Source organism: Vicia villosa, linkage group LG1, assembly GCF_029867415.1.
Source record: "Vicia villosa cultivar HV-30 ecotype Madison, WI linkage group LG1, Vvil1.0, whole genome shotgun sequence".
In the NCBI taxonomy this organism is placed as follows: Eukaryota; Viridiplantae; Streptophyta; class Magnoliopsida; order Fabales; family Fabaceae; genus Vicia; species Vicia villosa.
In genome coordinates this window covers 123,604,754-123,624,303 of record NC_081180.1, presented here as the reverse complement: position 1 = coordinate 123,624,303, position 19,550 = coordinate 123,604,754, and the positions used below count along the sequence as shown (strand labels likewise).

Genomic DNA, 19,550 nt, shown 5'->3' with positions numbered 1-19,550 from the left:
CCTCTCAAAATGATGGACTGATGTCGCCACAACTTCATCCTTGACTAGCAAGACTCTCTCCTCTAGACTATCCAAGGTGTTGCAAGACCTCTTAAGCAATTGCTCCAGACGTCTCACCTCTTCAAACTAGGCGATCGCCTTAGTAAAAATTTATTGGCTAAGCGCCTTCAAGGCGTCCCGCTTCCCCCTCAACAGCCATACTACCATCCCACCTTTGCAAATACTCCTATTTACATGCATCACGTTGGAATGTAGTCCTCAAATGGTACAAAAATGATTCTCCCTCTGCGCTTTCTCGATTAAAAACATCTTAAAAGTTGGACTTCTAGCATATCAGATAGCCTGATATAGGACATGCCAAGGAGTGACTGATAGTCATCTAAAAAATTCTTAGGGAAGTAAAATTGACAGTAAAAAATTCCACCGTATTAAAGGCATGGTCGATCCACAAAGAGGGTTCGGGAGTTAGTATAGCAAATAAATTAGGACCCACCCATACTCGTCCGCTCCACCTGGAATTTAACGGGGAAAATATGATTTAATTGAGGGCTGGGGCGGGTGCGGGAGAAATTCGTGTTTAATTAAGGGGATGGGGGAAGCAAGTACCTACCCTTCCGCCTATTAAATTTAATTTACTACCCTTATTTTAAATAATTTTATTACTCATTTACACTTTCTTAATGTTAAAATATCATATTTATTACAATTATTATTTATTTTAAAACAAATATAAATAAATAAAAATGATCAAGCATTATGATTATTCTTAAAATAATTAATTAGTTTAATTATTAATTTTTATTGCTAGTGAAAAATAGTATTTTAAAAAAGTTACAATTTATGCGGGTGAGGTGGGGCCGAGAAACCCATTGCTCGTTAGGCGTTGGGTATTGGCCCCGACCGAGTTTAGGGATAGGTTCTAGAAGGCAGGAGCAGGACTAGTAATGCTTAAACAGGCTCCCGCTCAGTTTCCATGCTTATTTGGGAGGGATAGATTCGTCTCTTACTTTCTCCTCCCCGTGTCCTACCTCACGACTCCCAAATGGCCTGGAGGAGTCCTCCTCCTTCAATGGAACCTTGGGAGGGTGGGCCTTACTTGCTCGTGAAGTTTCATATTGCTTCCCTTTATCACCTGGCGCGTCTTGGAAGGGAGGAAGATGTCTTGCTCGTTGTTCCGCCATCTGCATTTTCATAAAGCGCTCTCTTCTCTCGTCAAGGGGAATATCCAGCATGTCCCTTGCGGAGAAAAATATCGTTAGAATATAAAAATAATAAATACGGGATTGGGTAAAAAATATATTCCTCCATACCCAAGTACGCCTTCACTCTATCTTCGTTTTCATGGTCCCGAGGAATGATGGTACTATATTCCAGAGAACTAAAACATCTTAAAATCAGGATTACTTCACGATCAAGGGGGAAATAACACTTAGATCTGGTTGCTTGGGTAGAGAAACGAGATATAAGATGTTTTCACCTTGAGAAAAAAAGAGTGAGCTCTTCACTTTCCCTACTGGTACCCTAGACTGGTATATTTGTCTGGAAAAAGAGAAATGGAAAAAAGAAGAGAAGAAAGGGTTTTCCCGAAACAATATATAGGAAGCCCAATGGCACAAGTCAGACATTCATCCAATGAGGTAACTGCCACGAGAAACGAGAAAGCCTTTACACCTAGAAGACGTGTGTAAGCAAAAGAGGATAAACTAATTTCCCCAAGGAACGCCATCATGAGGTGCATTAAATGCCACCCACACTCTCTTTCCCACGCACTCAAGCTTTCAATAATGATGGACATTTTGACATCTTAGAGTCTAATCACAAGAAATAGGGCATATCTCTTTATCGTCCAGTTGTATATGAAGCGTTCACGTAAAAATAAATAGTCGCCTTCAACTGAGGGACTCACCCCTAAGTCGAGGGACTCCCACGTCAATAATTAGTCACCATCAGCTAAGGGACTCACCAAAAGAAAGAGGAGTGTACCTCACAAATGAGTGAGGTCTTAAAAACAATTCACCCTTGACAAAGCCTTCGTGCTTGGGAGACTATGAAATGTTATATTTATGAGTGTTCTAAACAAGGATACCCTCGCCCAAAAGCCGTTCCGCCTAGGGGATATCCTCAGGGCTCATCCTTGACACTGACGGCGTGTGTAATATCGTTAGTCAAAGGAATGAGAGTCCACTAGTACTATCCTCTAAAGATTAGGTGGTCAACAACTTCTCCTGATTATGAAGGAGCAATTTCCTCCCCTAGGCTTACCCAAACCCTAGGTCCAAGAGGTCTCTATAAATATTTCTCTCCCGTGAGAGAAAAGGACATATCTTAAGTCATACAGATCACACCTCACACACGCTTATACCTAAGCACATCCTTCAATAATTGAGCCTCTCACCTTACATGAGTAGGATCACTAAACCACCGTAAAACACCACCATACAGGGCTTTTCGCCACCGTGGACAGACCATAACCATCATACAACGTAATATACCTATTAAGGCTTTTGAGTCCATATGATCTTGTGGGAGGAACATGCACACCTGTATTTTTTGACCAGTACAAGATATTTAATATTTACGTCGTGTCATTTTTATGGTCTCTCTATAAATAAAAATAATATATAATATACTTATAAATTATTGACTGAAAGATGAATTAAATGATATTCTAAAAAAAATAATATTTTTTATGAATAAACAAATGGAAAATTATTATATATTCTATAAATTTGTTTATAATATATTTACAAGTTCTGTTTCTTGAAGATTATTGTCCATATCATGCTATGTCTCGTTTTATATTATTTATATCCATAAAATATTCATAATCTACCACATATCATCTTTCTATAAATAAAATTAATATACAATATATTTATATATTACAAAAAGAGTAAAGTTAAATAATATGGAAAAACGTTAATGGTAGTGCATTGACATATTTTACCCTGTCATTTAATTGAAATTCATCAATAAGTCACGTCGCATGATTTTTTTAAAACAACATTGTGATTTGACACTTAAGATGGTCGTGATTAGTTAATAGTATAAAATTATTTTACACTGTCAATGCATATTTTTTTTCATATAAAAATAAATTACGTTTTAAAATTAAAAAAACATTATGATATAATACACAAAAATTAATATTTGACTTGAATTTTTTTATTTAATTTTAGACAAAATTATAGTTACACCTCTACCAAACAATATTATTTAAATTTTATAGTAAAAATGTAAGCACTGTTTATCATTTGTTAACGAAGCCGACGGAGGTTCAAATGTTAGGTGGGTCTGAGGTTTGGTGGTCGAAAGTGGTCCCTCTCAAGGTAAATATTTTTATTTGGCGTTTATTTTGTAATAGATTACCGACAAAGGATAATTTGATGCGGCGTAATATTTTGTCGGATGAGAATCAAACTTGTGCTAATGATTGTGGTCAGATTGAGGATAGGGATCATATTTTTGTTCGGTGTCCGCATTTTAGTGGTGTTTGGCCGATCTTAGCAGGGTAGTTTGGTTTTTTGACGGTTTGTCAGGGTCAATGAAGGGTTCATCACGACTCGTTTGTTGCTTTGGCGGGTGAGGAGAGGGAGTATCGTATTGTTTTGCATGTCTGTTGGATATCGACAGTGTGGGAAATTTGGAAAGCGCGAAACCAACGGATATTTCAGAATACGAGTTTGTCGATGATGACAATAGTAGAAAAGGTAAAGCTTCAAACGTACTGGTGGCTGAAATCTTACTTTATGGGTTTCAGGGTTGAATATAATCTTTGGAGGCTCAATCCTTTGCAATGTATCACGAATTGTATTAGGTAGTTTCAATTACGGAGTCGTCGTTTTGTTGTGTGGTTTTAAACATTGTGAAGTGTTGTAATAACATTTTGTAGTTTTTCAAGTACGCCTTGTGCTTGAAGGAATTCTTGGTTGTTGGTAATAAATTTTTTAGTTTCTTAAAAAAAAAAAGTAAAAATGTATTTTAATGATACTTAACATTTTACATGAATGAAGATTATTTTTTAAAATATTATGGATACATTTTTAAATATAAATAAAACAATAAATTATTTTAAATGATTAAATTATAAATTTTTAAATAAACCTGAGAGGGTTGGTAACGGAAGAGAGCTTGGGTCCAAAAGATTTACTCCAAAAAAATATATTTTAGTTATAATGTTAAATATAAATCACACACCCAATATTATTTATCAAAGTTTGTAAGAAAAAAATGACGATGAAATATTTATTTTTGTTTATTTAGATGAACAATGTTAAGTTTGTAATTTAAAAATTAGAGATACGATATGTAAATTTTTTTAATTAATCAAATTTTTATAATGTAATATTGTTAAAATGAATGAAATCAAATCAAATAAACCTAAATAATATATTTTTTCAATCTAAGCATTCATAATATATTTCAATATATCATTTAATATTGAAAACTAATAATTTATATATTTAGGTTTTTTTAATAATATATAAAAAATCACATTGTAATTTAAAACGATTATAGTTATGAGTGAAAAGTAATCCGCACTTGACAAATACAATAATCACGGCGCAAAAAGGGATGATGGGATTTTTTTAAAAATTTGAAAAAACCAACTATCCATATTGAGAAAATAAAAGATATTCATAAAACAAATATTAAGATGTAACAAACAAAAAAAAAAATCTAAGTATAAAAAACCCTGATATCTCGTCAACTCTTCTATAAATACTAATAGTAATACTCACCAACTCTCTTCATCCCCAAAACCTACTCACATTCGCTTTCTTTCGTTATTCTCTTCTTCTTTCTATAATTGTTTGGTTTTTTCTCCGCTCAAACAAGAACAATATGCTTGTGTACCAGGATCTCCTTACCGGTAAATCATTGCTTTTTTCATCTTTGTTTTTCATTGGACTTTGATATTGTGATGAATGTTAACAACTTGTTCCTTATAATCGTGTGTGTTCTTGTTCCAAAAAACAGAGGAGTTTTAAGGTTGTCAAACAAATATCATGTTTTCTGTTTGTCTTTCTGTGGTTTAAACTAGGGTTAATTTGAATTGGGAAATAACTTTCATTATTATCCCAGAAAAATTAATAGAATTTTTTGGTCTAATTATTCAAATTAACAGTTGTTGCGATTGCCTTGTGACAAGAGTTATTTTCTGATTTTTTCTTAAAAGGTGATTAGTATATTTAAATGGTTTAACTTATGAATTTTATTTTGTCTATGAATTTGTAGGCGATGAACTTCTATCAGACTCTTTCCCCTATAAGGAAATTGAGAATGGCTTACTCTGGGAAGTCGAAGGAAAGTGGGTTGTTCAAGGAGCTGTGGATGTAGATATTGGTGCTAACCCTTCTGCTGAGGGCGGAGGTGAGGATGAAGGTGTTGATGATCAAGCTGTTAAGGTCGTCGATATTGTCGACACTTTCAGATTACAGGAACAACCTGCTTTTGATAAGAAACAATTTGTTAATTTTATGAAAAGATACATCAAATTGCTTACACCAAAGTTAGAGGCAGAGAAGCAAGAGATTTTCAAGAAACACGTTGAAGGAGCAACTAAGTTTCTGCTACCAAAACTCAAGGACCTTCAATTGTAAGTCATTCACACACTTATTATATTGCTTGGTTTGCATAAATAATAGTTACTAATCCAATAATATATGTGTGCAGTTTTGTTGGTGAAAGCATGCATGATGATGGAAGTTTGGTTTTTGCTTATTACAAAGATGGCGCCACTGACCCAACTTTTATCTACTTTGCCTATGGATTGAAGGAAATCAAGTGTTAGATTAACCACATCACCATTTAGTTTATATTATGATTTTGGGTTTTTTTTTGTTTTCAATAGACTATTGAGTTTTAATGAGTTTAGTAGAGTTTTTTCAAATATAACATTCTTGTGTTTTCTCTTATTTGATAATTTAGTACTATACATGGTTTTATTCATGAGTTTGTTTTGCCAACTTAATCAAGTTAATAATTTCTTACTGCTTTTCCACTTGTGAAGGGAAAGAATTATAAATTGGTAAATTTGCTTGGCATTGTGTTTAAATATTTACTTCTTAATGAATATTATACTAATGCGTTTAGAAAGGCAAGTTGGGGCATGGGGAATGTGAAGCTAGCAAGAAAAGCAAAGTTATGAACGATTTCATTTACATTATTAAAGTTTTGTTTTTCAACGCCTAAAAACTACTAATTCAAAACAAATTCAAAGGCTTATCTTCAAAGAGAAGCTCTGTATTATCTTTCAAGTATTCATCTATTTTGTCTTGTGTTCTTTTGATTCAAGGTTAATCAACCGTTTTTGCTTGATATGTTCACTCAAGATTCCTTCAAATAACTTTTGATAATACAATCTAACGATGATTTAAACCAATTGTGAAAGAGTGGTATGTTGGGCTTTCCTTTCTATTTGGAGAGGCTCAATAGATGTGAGTTAATGTCACATGTGTATAAGCCTTTGTTATCCATCAACAAGGAAAATTAGATTATTTATTCATTGTATGTGAGAGACAATTAAAAATAAATTAGACAGAAGAGTGAAATCCTGCAGCCCCAATTCTACACAAACCAGTTTCTGAAAATTGAAGCTTACGCAAAATTCAACAGTCGGGTCGTCCTGAAATTTTGACACAACGTTCATGACTTATAAGAGTACATTCTGAACGATGGTGATTGGGTTCGGAGCTTTATAAGTCGGCTTGTCGAGTCCATCTTTGAGGTCATAATTTCTTGGTGTTTTTGGGTTGTTTTATCTCTCTCGATTCTTGTTGTATTCCAAAATTGATTGCAAATTTTGATAATATTGATGTATACCTCTAACTAGTGTTAGAGAGAATCTTGTTTGCATCCATTGTTGATTATAGTGGAGATTTTAAGTAGCCTACAGGTCCCGTGTTTTTTTACTCCTAGTTAACGGAGACTTTTCTGCGATAAAATTGTGTTGTGTTGTTCGATGTGTTTTTCGTTGATTATCGTTGCATGTGATATTTGGGAGAGTTTATGTTTTTGAATTTTTCCATTCCCCTCCTCTCCACATAAATGTTCTGTAGATAACCTCAATTTTTTGAATCACCTATTTTGGTAAAGGTAAGCACTGCTTCCAGTAACTAGTGATTGCAAATATCACGCTCGTTATTAACTATATCCTTCCTGCAAAGCTAAGTTATTCTCAAGGTGAAAGTAGTGAAGTGTATAGCTCCTTTCAATATTATGGTTCCTGGGCATGGAGTCGAATACTTTATTGACGTTCATACGTTGTGTGTAATAATATTACTATAAAGATGGTTGACAAGTACTCCACAAATTATACTGAGTGACCTATATAAAATTTGTCCATCTTGCGTAACATAATAAATGTCTAAAGGCCCAATATTGAATTGGACAAGGGTGACACAATATATGCTCTGTATTCAATATAAACATGATGAAAAATGGTAATTAAACACATAAACATTATCATAGAAAAGTTTCGTCATACCACGTGACATTTCCGTGACTTGAGTAGCAGTGATGTGTTGCTAGATATCATTCACTATTTATTATATCAAATATGTGATTCAGTATAATTGACAACATTACAAGAACTTAAGGGTCACACACATAATGAAAATTTAATAGAGATAAAATAAATTAGTGAAGCTTGCATCCCACACAAGCGGTTTTATAAATATAATTCTTGTGTTAAAGTACTTACACTAGAAAAAAATTTGGTTCTCTCTCTCTCTTCAAAACAACGAGCATTGAGATTGAAGGAATCTTGATTGTGTGAACTGAATAGATGTGTTGTTTGTTCAGTACTCATGATCATTCTAGATTTCACATCAATAATTAATCACCGCAAGAGGTAACCGTCCTATCACATATCATGCTTGTTTTCCGTTGTGTATTTCCATTGTGAGAGCTACCCTCATGACTCAAACAACTTGTTAACATTCTATAGACTTTTATTTATAAACATAAATAGAAGGAAGAAATTTTCTTTTTCTGTAGTGGTGAATTCTTATCTACCCAATTTAAAAAATTGGGTAAATTTACCTTCAATGTAAAATTTCTTGGAAACAACGAAAAGTTGTACTATTTTATAATTAATTAATGTGTTAAAATTAAATGAAATTTTGTGATTGGTTGAATATATATTACCCAACTTTTTGTGATGGATAGAGAAGTTCTCTAGTTCTGTTTTCCAGTGTATGGAAAAGAAATAGCAACAAGTAAGAATAACAACTTTTTAAAATGTCAAGACCATTCCATTTCCACTACTTGTAGAAGCACTATAAAATACAAAATCAAGAGAACACAATGTCCACATATACCAAAAGTCCATACAATAAAAAATGAAAACAAAATTACACTCAAGTTGTTTGAAAATTTGAAAAATTCCTATGAACACACACATACATAAAAGTGTAAGTAAAGTCAAATCCTAATCTATCTAAAAGGTGCAAGAGGATTTGGAGTACGTGAGCCTTTACTCTTTCTAAGCTCTTTACAAACATTATCCAACATTCCCATAAAATCTCTCACAATCACAAATATCCTAAGTGGATTATCCTCTTTACTAACATCTCCATGAAAATATTCTGTTATTTCTTTAACAAGTGCTATCACTCCATCTTCTTCACCTCTCAACTCCTTCAAATTTCCATCCACATATTGCAAGAACACCTTCATAGTCACCACAAAATTATGACTCATTTCATCCTCATGCAACTCCTTTTCCACCAAGTGTTTCAGCCTAACCATTCCGTCGATAGATTCGAAACCGAACTAGCGAGAACGTCTAAGTCGATTGTCGCCGTCTTTTTAACGTTGTATAATTCTGTGCTGAGACCAGACACTAGTTCTAGTCCCATTTTTCTGTAGTCTTCTTCTTTTTCCTCTTCTGTTCTGTTTTTGTTGCTTTTTTGGCTTATTTTTCCCATTATGCTGTCTGAAACTCTTATTCCTTCTGAGCGGACAATCTCTTGAACAACAAAGTGGAGTAAGGTGGTTTTTCCGTCTGTTCCTTTGACATCTGCTAGCTTGAGTAGCGCGTCGAGTTTGAACGCTCTTGCGCCTCCCCTTATCGTTCCAACGTTCATTCGGTTTCCTGTTTTTAGTACTGCTTCTAGAAGTTTCAAGAATAGTCTGCTTGATCTCAGTTCCTTGCATGCCTCCTGGTATAAAACATTAACACATTTCGTATGAAAACGTTTAATCTTCTATATTAAACAGACACTTTAAATTAAAGACATGTCTGATACCAGACACGTCTCAGGGCCTGATACCAACATATATTATATAGTAAAGATATTGATAACTGTCACACACGTGTCTCAGGGCCTGGTACCAACATATATTATATAGTAAAGATATTGATTACTGTCACACACGTGTCTCAGGGCCTGATACCAACATATATTATACACTAAAGATATTGATAACTGTCACACACGTGTCAGACACCGTACACATTTTCAAATCGTGGTCTTTTTAGGACTATATGATTACCTCTAGCATTGAAAATGAGTTTCTTAGGTGAACAACTTCATCATCAAAAGTTTCTTTGTAAAGCATAGTTTCTACTCGTTGAAAGGCAAATGGGACACAAAGCACTGCTCTCACAAACTTTTCGGCGGACCCCAATTCATTGATGTCACCTTTATAATTGAAGAGCTTTGACTCTTCTTCTTTGGTAGGTACCATTTTCACTAGTGCCTCTAGTTGTTGCAAGCACAATCCTTTCCCTGCTTTTCAAAACAGTTTAATTACATCTTTGAAAATGTTAATCGACCATAAATTGTCCTCAAAATATGGTGACAAACCACATGCTTCTACAATGGTATATAAAACAAAAGCCACAGTTCCATTTTACTTTATAATATTAACATTATTATTATTATTATTAGATTATGGTTTTTATGTGTGACAAGTGTTGACTCATAGTAAAGTGTGGTAATTGAAGAGATTTACCTTGCATTAGTGCATCACATACTTGTTCAGCTGTTGCATTAAGAGCTTTTGAGAGTATTGTTATGTTCTGCAGCCTCTTTGGATCTAGTACATGCTTGCTTGGAGAGGGTGTTTTACTCTTACTTTCATCATTTTTCATTGAATTTTGCAAATTGTACCCAAAAAGTGACTCAATCATTTCCTCATCAAACCTGATCAAAATTTATCATATGCTTATATGCTTAATCAGTAAAAATAAATTAAATAAATGAATAATTCTAAAGTTACTACTTGGTGGATGATGTTTGAAATATTAGTAAGTTTGACAGAATCACGGTATACCAGTGTAATTTTAACCAGAGTTATCGTGATTCTGTCAAACTCACTGCAAGTTCAAACATAGGTATTTATGAAGTTGAACTTACTCGAATGAGCTTGATCTTAGTTTGTCCCAAACCATTGTGCGGTTTGGTGCAGCTCTTACTTTGTCCCAATGAAGAGGCTTGAGTTTAGCCAATGGTGTACCATCTTTACCAAGTGGTGATTGAGGGAATTCGTACGGTGGAGGAGGTGGTGTTTTGGCCTTGTTGTTGCTATTTCCTTTTGGAAATGGAGGAGGACATGGTGGTGGTGGAGGAGATTTTGTGTTGTTAGGTGGAGATAGAGAAAATGGATCTTTTTCAGGACTTTGGTTTGATCTAGAAGAAGTTTCTGAATTTATAGAAGACAAAGTACGAGATGTTAAGGAAAGTGGAGAGTGAGATGAAACTCTAGATGAAGAAGATGTTAGTGAAGAATGTAAAGAAAAGAGTGGCATTTTCAATGGTGGTGTCGGCGGCGGTGGCGGAGGAGTTGGTGGTAGAGGAGGAGGAGGAGGAGGAGTAGATAAAGTAGATGTTTTTGGACATTGCACAAAGGTTTCAATCTCTTCATGTATGTTTGAGATTGAGTTTTGTGGAAAATCAGGTACTTGGTTTTGTACCAAAGAAAATGAATCTTGAGGTGACAACATAGAGTGTGTGTCACCAAGACTAGAAGCAGAAGCATTAGAGAGTCTCAAATTGGATTGTGAATCAACCAAAGAATGAAAGCTTTCATCCTCAGATGAATCACAATCTTCATCAACAATTTTATCAGAATTTTCCATTTCCACCTCTTGATGAACAGAAACAATTTCCTCACTAGTCTTTTTCAAGCCACAAGCATTTTGTTGCTCAATATCTTCATCACCTAATGCATCAAGATAAAACAGATCTAGTCCTGAATTTTGATAACTAGTACCTTTTGTTGTTCCTTTGCTACTGCTGCTACAAAGTGGCATTGTCCTCTTTGGTTTCTTCTTTTTGTGATTTGTGAATTTCTTCCTGCAAAATAGCATCAAACCAAAAGCACCAACCAATGAAGCAACTCCAACAGAAACAAAAACAGCTACTAGTATTCTTGTATCTCTTCTTCCTCTATCATCTTCATGATGAACCTTCTTTGGTATCTGCTTCCAATGAAGATGATGTTTTTGATGATGAGGATGAGAATGCAAATGCAATCCTTCAGCCGGCGCCGGTGCCGGCGCCGGTGCTGGAGAAGGTGATGTAGCTTCTTCACCATTGGATTTAGAATGTACCCTTTTGTGAAAACTCTTTAAACCAAGCAAAGATCTAAACTTTTCAACTATAAAACCTTGTTTCTCTTCATTCTCATCTAAACCTGAGATTTTCTCAACTTTCACCACCTCTTCCTTCAAGAAAAAACTATCTTGTAAACTATCAACATGGAACCTTCCAACACTCAAAACATGAGTCCTTTGTAATGATGATGATGATATAGATAAAGGAATCAACAACACTGTCATAATGATGATGAAAAACATCATCATAAAAAACTCAAAACCAAAACTCATTTTTATTTTCAACTATAAGTTACAAAGACATGAATGCAAAACACAACTTTCCTCTTATAAAAGCTAGTTTCCTTTTTGTTTGTCATTTGGTTTGTGCTGGTAAGAAAGAGAGAAAAAAGAAGATCTGAAACATTGTCTTTAATGCTACTCCAAGCAAAGCAAGGAACCCCTGAACCTTTGGCAGTTGAAGATGTACAAGTCCTTCATTACTCTTATCTCTTCTTACATTAACTCAATCTACCCTACAATCACAAACACTGTTAATGCATATAAATAAACACTCTTTTAGAAACACTTTCCTTCCTTACACTTTGACTTAATTCTTTTGTCTTGTGTGCTTTTTTATTAGCATGTTCTTGTCAGAAAAGTAACACATGACTACATTTCCAACAAACTTTTTAGTATTAACTTGATCATGCTAATGATGATGATGATGAATAAAAAGTTTAGTATCTGAGAATTGAGACATGAATGTAAAAGTTTTTAATGTTTACTTAAGAAAAAAAAGATGATTGTGATGTAGGGTCATGTTTTGTTGGACTGTTGTAACGACATACGGTGATTCTATAAGATTTCTCCAACCCTTAGGTGGGGACAAATTCAGCATAGAGAAAACTAGACATGTAATAAATTGGTGAATTTAATGTTATGATTGATGAGTGTTTATAGATTCACCTAATTGAATATGCTAAATCTAATAGGAAACTTTTTTCTGAATATTTCACGTGGAGACATGTAGGTGAGGCTAAAAGGAAAGATGTTGATTTGTTTAATAATGAGAGTTTAGAGTGAGTTAATTGATTAGTAGTATAATAGTATTCACTATCAAGTGTGTTAGTTTTGTATTCTTTTATGGTTAAGAGAATATTGGATTTGAGTCATTAGTCACTTGATCTAACTTAGGATGTTTTGGTCTTTGACAACTGCTTGCAAAACCTGTTGCGTGTCGCATTCTCAATTAATGTGTGTTGTTATGGCATTCAAGAAAGCAAGTCAAATGTCACTAGGTGGTCATGCAATTTATGTTTTAGAGATTGAAAGAGAAGTGTATTCTTCTTTGCTAGATTTTTTGAGCTTATGTGATAAAATGTAAAAAATTCTATTGAACTATAGTACTTTAAGTGGAGTAAATGTATAATGATATTTATTCACACTCATATGATCTACTCTCAATAAATATTATTAAATGTTCTTTGGTATTTCAAATGTGAAAAATAATCTTAGAATACTTTATAACATCGGTTGAATATTTTATAAATAAAAAGATTCATAGAAAAATATTTTAAGATTTTGGATTAAGATATGATATCTTTTTCACCGGTGTTATTGTCAATTTAATGATCTCAAGACTCTTTTATGACCCAATAGAAATATTGGAGTTTGGTTTATCCGAGTTCTTTGTCACAAAAAAGTCTTTTTGACTAAGGTGTTTGAATTCTATATTTGATAAAAAAAAAGTGAATGTTCAATACTTTATAAATATTTTGATGCATAGATGCAACAATATCTTAAAGTTTTTGGTTAAAATGTGACGTCTCACACAAAACCGACTTAAATGTGATAGATATCTATTTTGATACTTAAATTAGGTATTTTTATGTGAAATTTGATAATAACTAAACTCTAGTACTATATTAGATTTTTATATTAAACTCAATTCATCCATATAAATGAATATGTCACTCTTTATAAACTCACACATGCCAATTTTTGTGAGATTTGAGTTTTTTTTTTAACTTCTTGTTATGCCATTAATATGAAATATGTGAAATGTTAAGTGGTGTGTCACTTTAGAATTATAGTCAAATATTGTTGATAATGCTATAACCATCTCGCTTGTAATTGTGACTATGAACACATAAAGTCTTGATACCAAGGCCATAATCACAATTACAAATTACTAAATTCAAAGAAAAATCTTCACACTTTTGAAAACGGGGACCATCATTCCATTCCACTAGAACTGAATGAGCCTTTAGATAGAAGTTTAAAACAAACTCTCAAACTTAAGAACCGAAAAAAGTTAGGAAGATGAAATAACATTGCAACAACATGCTTTGATCAAATATTGCAATCCTTGTGATATTTCTAAGTGAAGAAAAAAGGGAAAACTTCAATATAAAAGGAAATGAAGGAGAGGAAAGAGGGTCCATGATGTTGTGATGCTTCAAATGATATATAATAAATTAGGTCCAACAATAAAGAATATTTCCTATGTGTAGGCAAAGAGAAGCAAAGAGGTGAAAAGAAAAAAAATAGAGAATCCTATGCAAAATATAGTGTCAGAAATATATTTATACAGACAAAATATAATATGCTTTCTTATCCTTGGGTTTTGTAAATTCATGTCACTGACTGTTTGTTTTCATTATTTTCATATTACACATTCCTTTTACTCATGAATATTGCCTAATATATTGTCTTTTAATTTTGTGTGTATTTTTGAAATATATAAATTGTAAGAAAAATAAAAAGCAAGTGATATATAGAAATAAAGAAACACATGCAATGTATATTCAAATCATATAATTTGTCAGAGGTCCAATTTCATGCCCAATAAAAAAATCAGTTTGACTTGAGAATTTTATCATTATTAATAGGGATCGCATTAGCAATTGCATTTAATTTTACTAGATCTATGGCCCGTGCGTTGCACGGATTTAATTAGAATTTTTATATTAATAATATATATATATATATATATATATATATATATATATATATATATATATATATATATATATATATATATATATATATATTATATCATATGTTTACACTTATTTTAAAGTTATATTAAATATAAATAAAATTTTAAAAATATGAGAATTACTAAATTTGTTGATTAGTTGATTAGTTTGTTAGAATATTTAAGAATATATTAAATTTTAAAGAATTTTAGAATATATTAGAATGTTAGTTGAGTCTTAATTATATGAGTTTCTTAGAATATTTAAGAATAAAAAAGACTAATAAAAAAGATCGATGTAGCTGGAAACAATATAGGAATCATATTAAGTTTTATCAATTAGTTTGTATTTTAGGATTTTAATGAACGGATAATTTGTAAAACAACAATTTCATAGCTATCATTTATAATTCAATAATAATTGTACTAAAATATAAATAAAAAAATAGTTTCAAAATGTTCAATATTACATTAATTGTTGAGTTAGAAATTGGAATGATAGATAAATATTATAAGTTCATGAAATATAATTATTTACTCAAATTAGTAAGCAATATAATTTCAGAATTTCTAATAGTCATCAATTATAAGTTTAAGATTTAGATTGATAGATAATTAGTAAATAATGAAAAATTAAGATTCAATTTTATTTTTTTAATATGATAGTAACAGCAAAGTTAATATTTTAATTGGTAGATAATGTCACTAATATTAAAAAGCAGATTTTAGATTTTTTTTTTGAGTAAGAATTTGGAAACAAAAAAAAAAACTTCATAACAATTAAAATAAAAATTAAATATTATTGTTATAGGGGACGACTCAAGTGAGAACACTTGGTTATTATGAGAAATGAGAACAATGAATCACAACCATTAAATTTTGATTTTGTTGATTTTAATGGACTGGATTGGTTTCTATTTCTATGATCCTAAGTATTTATTTTAAATCAACATAGAAAGAGAAACCAATCAAGTCCATTAAAACCAACAAAATCAAAATTTAATGGTTGTGATTCATTGTTCTCATTTCTCATAATAACCAAGTGTTCTCACTTGAGTCGTCCCCTATTGTTATATACTAATAAAAAAATAATGTAATTGATATGATTAGATCTGGACGAAAGCAATTGCAAGAGTCGTATGTGCATATTTATTACAAAAACAATAAATAACTTATTTTAAAATAATTATGAGTATATATATACATGATTAAAATAATAATTGTAATTTATAATAAAGTAAGAAATAATAATTTATATTCGAAAGAATGCATAAGTACTACTATTATAAGAATTTGAAGAAAGAGGAAGGAAATTAAACCCCAAAAAATAAATAAAAAATATCAAAATGAAAGCATATGTATTGCAATTTCTAAAATTGTGATGCTCCAAATTACTGAAAGATACTAATGTTTCATTATTCGTTCTAAGATTGTTGTATGTAGGAGTTAGGGCTGATTAGACTCATTCAAATTGCAAAACCTGCAAAATAAAATTACAAATTATATTACAAAAAATGAATATGTTCAAAATAATATTTATGATAATAATGTTTCATTATTCGTTCTAAGATTATTGTATGTAGGAGTTAGGGCTGATTAGACTCATTCAAATTGCAAAACCTGCAAAATAAAATTACAAATTATATTATAAAATATGAAAATGATCAAAACAATATTTATGAAATGAATAGGAATATGATCAAAACAATAAAATTAAAACTTATACAAAAAATATGGACGTGAAATTGATTTAAATTGAATAGATATAAAAAAAACATGAAACCTTACCGGATTAGATAAAAATAGAAAAATCAATTCTCTTTTTGAATCGGTGTTGAATAATTCACTCATTCATCTCATGCTTTGTCAAGTTCTAAAACATTTGTGGGATGAAGAAAAAGAGAGGAATTTATCTATTTAAGGAGGAAAGTGAGACAAATTGACCATTTAAGAATAATTAAACGATATTATGTTATGTTTCCAATACTAACCATTGTTAGCCATTTTAGATAAGATAATTGTTTGAAAAATGATCGTGTGATCAAATGACCAAATAAATATTTATAAAGAATGACAAAAATATTAATATAAATATGAATTAATATATATCTACATGGGAGTTACAAAATATTTATGAATATATTAATTTATATTTATATTATATTAATTTATATGAATTGATTTATGAGTGGGTGAAGAATTTGAAAAGAAATATAGAGATAGGAATGAGTTTGGTTTACAAAAAAATTATAAGGTTGAGTAAATGAAATAATTAATGGAATTATATGGGAGTTACAAAATTAATAGAATTGAATATTTATATTTGCAGTTACGTGTAAAATTGGGTCACTATGAAAATCATAAATAAGGGTTGCCATCATGATTTAGAATTGTATATTAGAATATTTATATTTTATATTTTTCATGTTTTAATTCGAATATCAAAAATTAAAAATTCAAATTATAAAGTAGATTCCTACTAACATTGTCCAAAATACCAAGTGATATTTTAATTAATTAAAATTATCATAATTATAAAGTAGATTTAAATATGAAATTGATAAATCAATAAGTGAATATTTTTTTATCATAATTAGGTGTTAAAATACATTTTATATTTGTGATATATGATTTGTATTTATTATTTTAAAAAACTAAGTAATTCAAAATTTAAATGAAAATATGAGTAATATAGTAATTATTCTTATTTGACTTTTTTTAATTTTAATTTTTAAATTTTTGTGATATTGTAATTATTAATGTGTTTTTTTTATATTATTATTATTATTGTAGTATATTATTTATAATTTTAGAAATTATGAAAATAAAATTTTATTTTTAATTATTTTTTAATTAAAGTTAAAAGAATGAAGAGTTTTATAACTAAAATACCCTTTATAAATAAAATACCCTTTATATTTGTAATAGAAATGTAAATGATTTTATGAGTTTTAATAAATTAATTTATAATTGGAGTTGGAATAGAAATATGAAGAATAATAATATTTTTATTTTTATTATTACTTATTATTAATTTATTATTATTATTATTATTATTATTATTATTATTATTATTATTATTATTATTATTATTATTAATAAGTTTTACTTAGGATTGCTCTAAAGATGCCACATAGGAATTAAGCTTTCTATATAATGCCACGTAAGATTTAGGGTGAGGTTTGTGTCCAAGGTTGTCATCATGACAACCTTTAATTTATATTAAGTAGATTATTTTAGTTTATGTGGTTTGTCCAAAAGGTTAAAGAGGCCCATGACTTAGTTTGTTTTGTAAATTCTAACTATTTATATTGTAATGTTCAACTTCTATGAATTCTATGAAAATTACAACCTGATCAACATTTTAGCCCAAACACTAATCCATCATAATTGTTTTCAACTAGACGAAGACTCAGTCGACTAAAGATGAATGATATAACTTAATAAATTACGCGATGTTTAGTAATACATCATATTAATTTTGTGATCAAATCATAACATTTTGATAACAATTAGGTGAAGATTGGTAAGTCACATCAAAATCTCATCCGACGGCAGAAAGAAAATTTATTGGTGACACGAACATATAAAAAATACGGATTAAGGGGCGTTTGTTTTACGGTATAAAAAATTAACCTCAGAAATAATTTTTTCGGGCATAACATTCCAAGGAATAAGTTTTTATAAAAAGTGTTTGGAAAGTATTTAAAAAGTCTAGGAATCTTTTATTTTTAAATTATTTTTAATTAATAATATATTATAATTATAGATAGAAAATAATAATTATAAATAAAATAGTATGTAGCAGTGGAGGTAACTACTATTTTGGTGGTAACCGCCGGGAATAAAAGATTCCCACACTTATGAAAGGGGATTAGAAAGCCATTAAACATGGGAGAAATTCTTTCCTGGGTATAATTTTTTCCTAGGAACAATTTTTTATTCCCTTCTAACAAACATAGGTATTTTTATTTCCAACCTTAAGTTCCCAGGAATATATTTTGTATCCATGAAACAAACACACCCTAAATGTTTCTAAAGTTAGACTGGTGGTTATTTTTAACTAAATCAAGGTTTTATAAATGACACAAGGTGTTGAACGCAACTGCCTCGTATAAAACTTTATATAATTTATGACAAATCAAAAGTATATAATTATTTTAAGGGGATATCATAACCCTCGACCAATTCTTAAAAGATCCGCCACTAATCCCCACAAAAGAATAATTGTTACAAAACTCAATGTTTGTTGCACATCATTTATAAAAGGTCTATAACTCTTTGAGATACATCCTCAACGTAGTTTTAATCTCGATTATTCTAAAAATATCATTAACTAGAGTGTTAGAATCATTTCATGTAACAATGTCTCCCTCCACCATAACCAACCACTTATGACTGTCGTCTTTAAGTCCATTATAGATTATTTGGGTTCCATTGGTAATTAATTTCTTGAGATTGTCACCATCCTTCAAAATACCTTATAATGAATGTAAATAAGAGATCAATCGCTTTAATTACAAGGTTTATGGTGAGTGTGGGTCATTGATGGACTATTCAACAAGGGTGCTAAAATATTGTGACTCATTGGAGCTAATTGCAACATAAGGTCTCTTAATAGAAAACTAATATGAGGGTTCAAGAGAAAATAGGAGGAGTCTACAGTTTGAGAGACCTTGATTTCCAACAAAAGGGGAGTTAAGAAAGGAACTTGAGGGATTGTTGGAAACAAGATGTTAGAACAAGATTTGTTCTGATCAATTATCTTAGTTTTGATGATAACAATAATATGAATTTTGCTTAAGATAATATGGTACTCTAATCCAATGCAATTTCCCTTTCAGGAAATATATATATAGAGTACGCATAATTCAGCGCTCAGAAGCTTTGTCTCAAGGGTTCAGCATGCAACATCAGAACATGGTCTGGCAAGACATCAGAAGATGGTCGAAGCAGAATCAGAACATGGGTCTATGGAAGCATCAGAAGAACATGAGATCAGAAGCACTGAAGCTCAGAAGA

At 30.9% G+C, this 19,550-nt stretch overlaps 1 protein-coding gene and 1 pseudogene across 1 annotated transcript; one reads left to right on the top strand and one right to left on the bottom strand.

Annotated features, from left to right (window-relative positions):
* The first annotated feature begins 4,718 nt into the window (after window positions 1-4,718).
* LOC131616111 (translationally-controlled tumor protein homolog) lies at window positions 4,719-5,872 on the top strand. The gene is made up of 3 exons (XM_058887362.1): window positions 4,719-4,873; window positions 5,239-5,599; window positions 5,677-5,872. The coding sequence occupies exons 1-3, from the start codon at window positions 4,846-4,848 to the stop codon at window positions 5,792-5,794; spliced, it is 507 nt and encodes a 168-aa protein (XP_058743345.1). The 5' UTR covers window positions 4,719-4,845; the 3' UTR covers window positions 5,795-5,872.
* A 2,449-nt stretch (window positions 5,873-8,321) lies between these two features.
* Window positions 8,322-12,573, bottom strand: LOC131644075 (formin-like protein 11; annotated as a pseudogene).
* Between the last annotated feature and the right edge of the window lie 6,977 nt (window positions 12,574-19,550).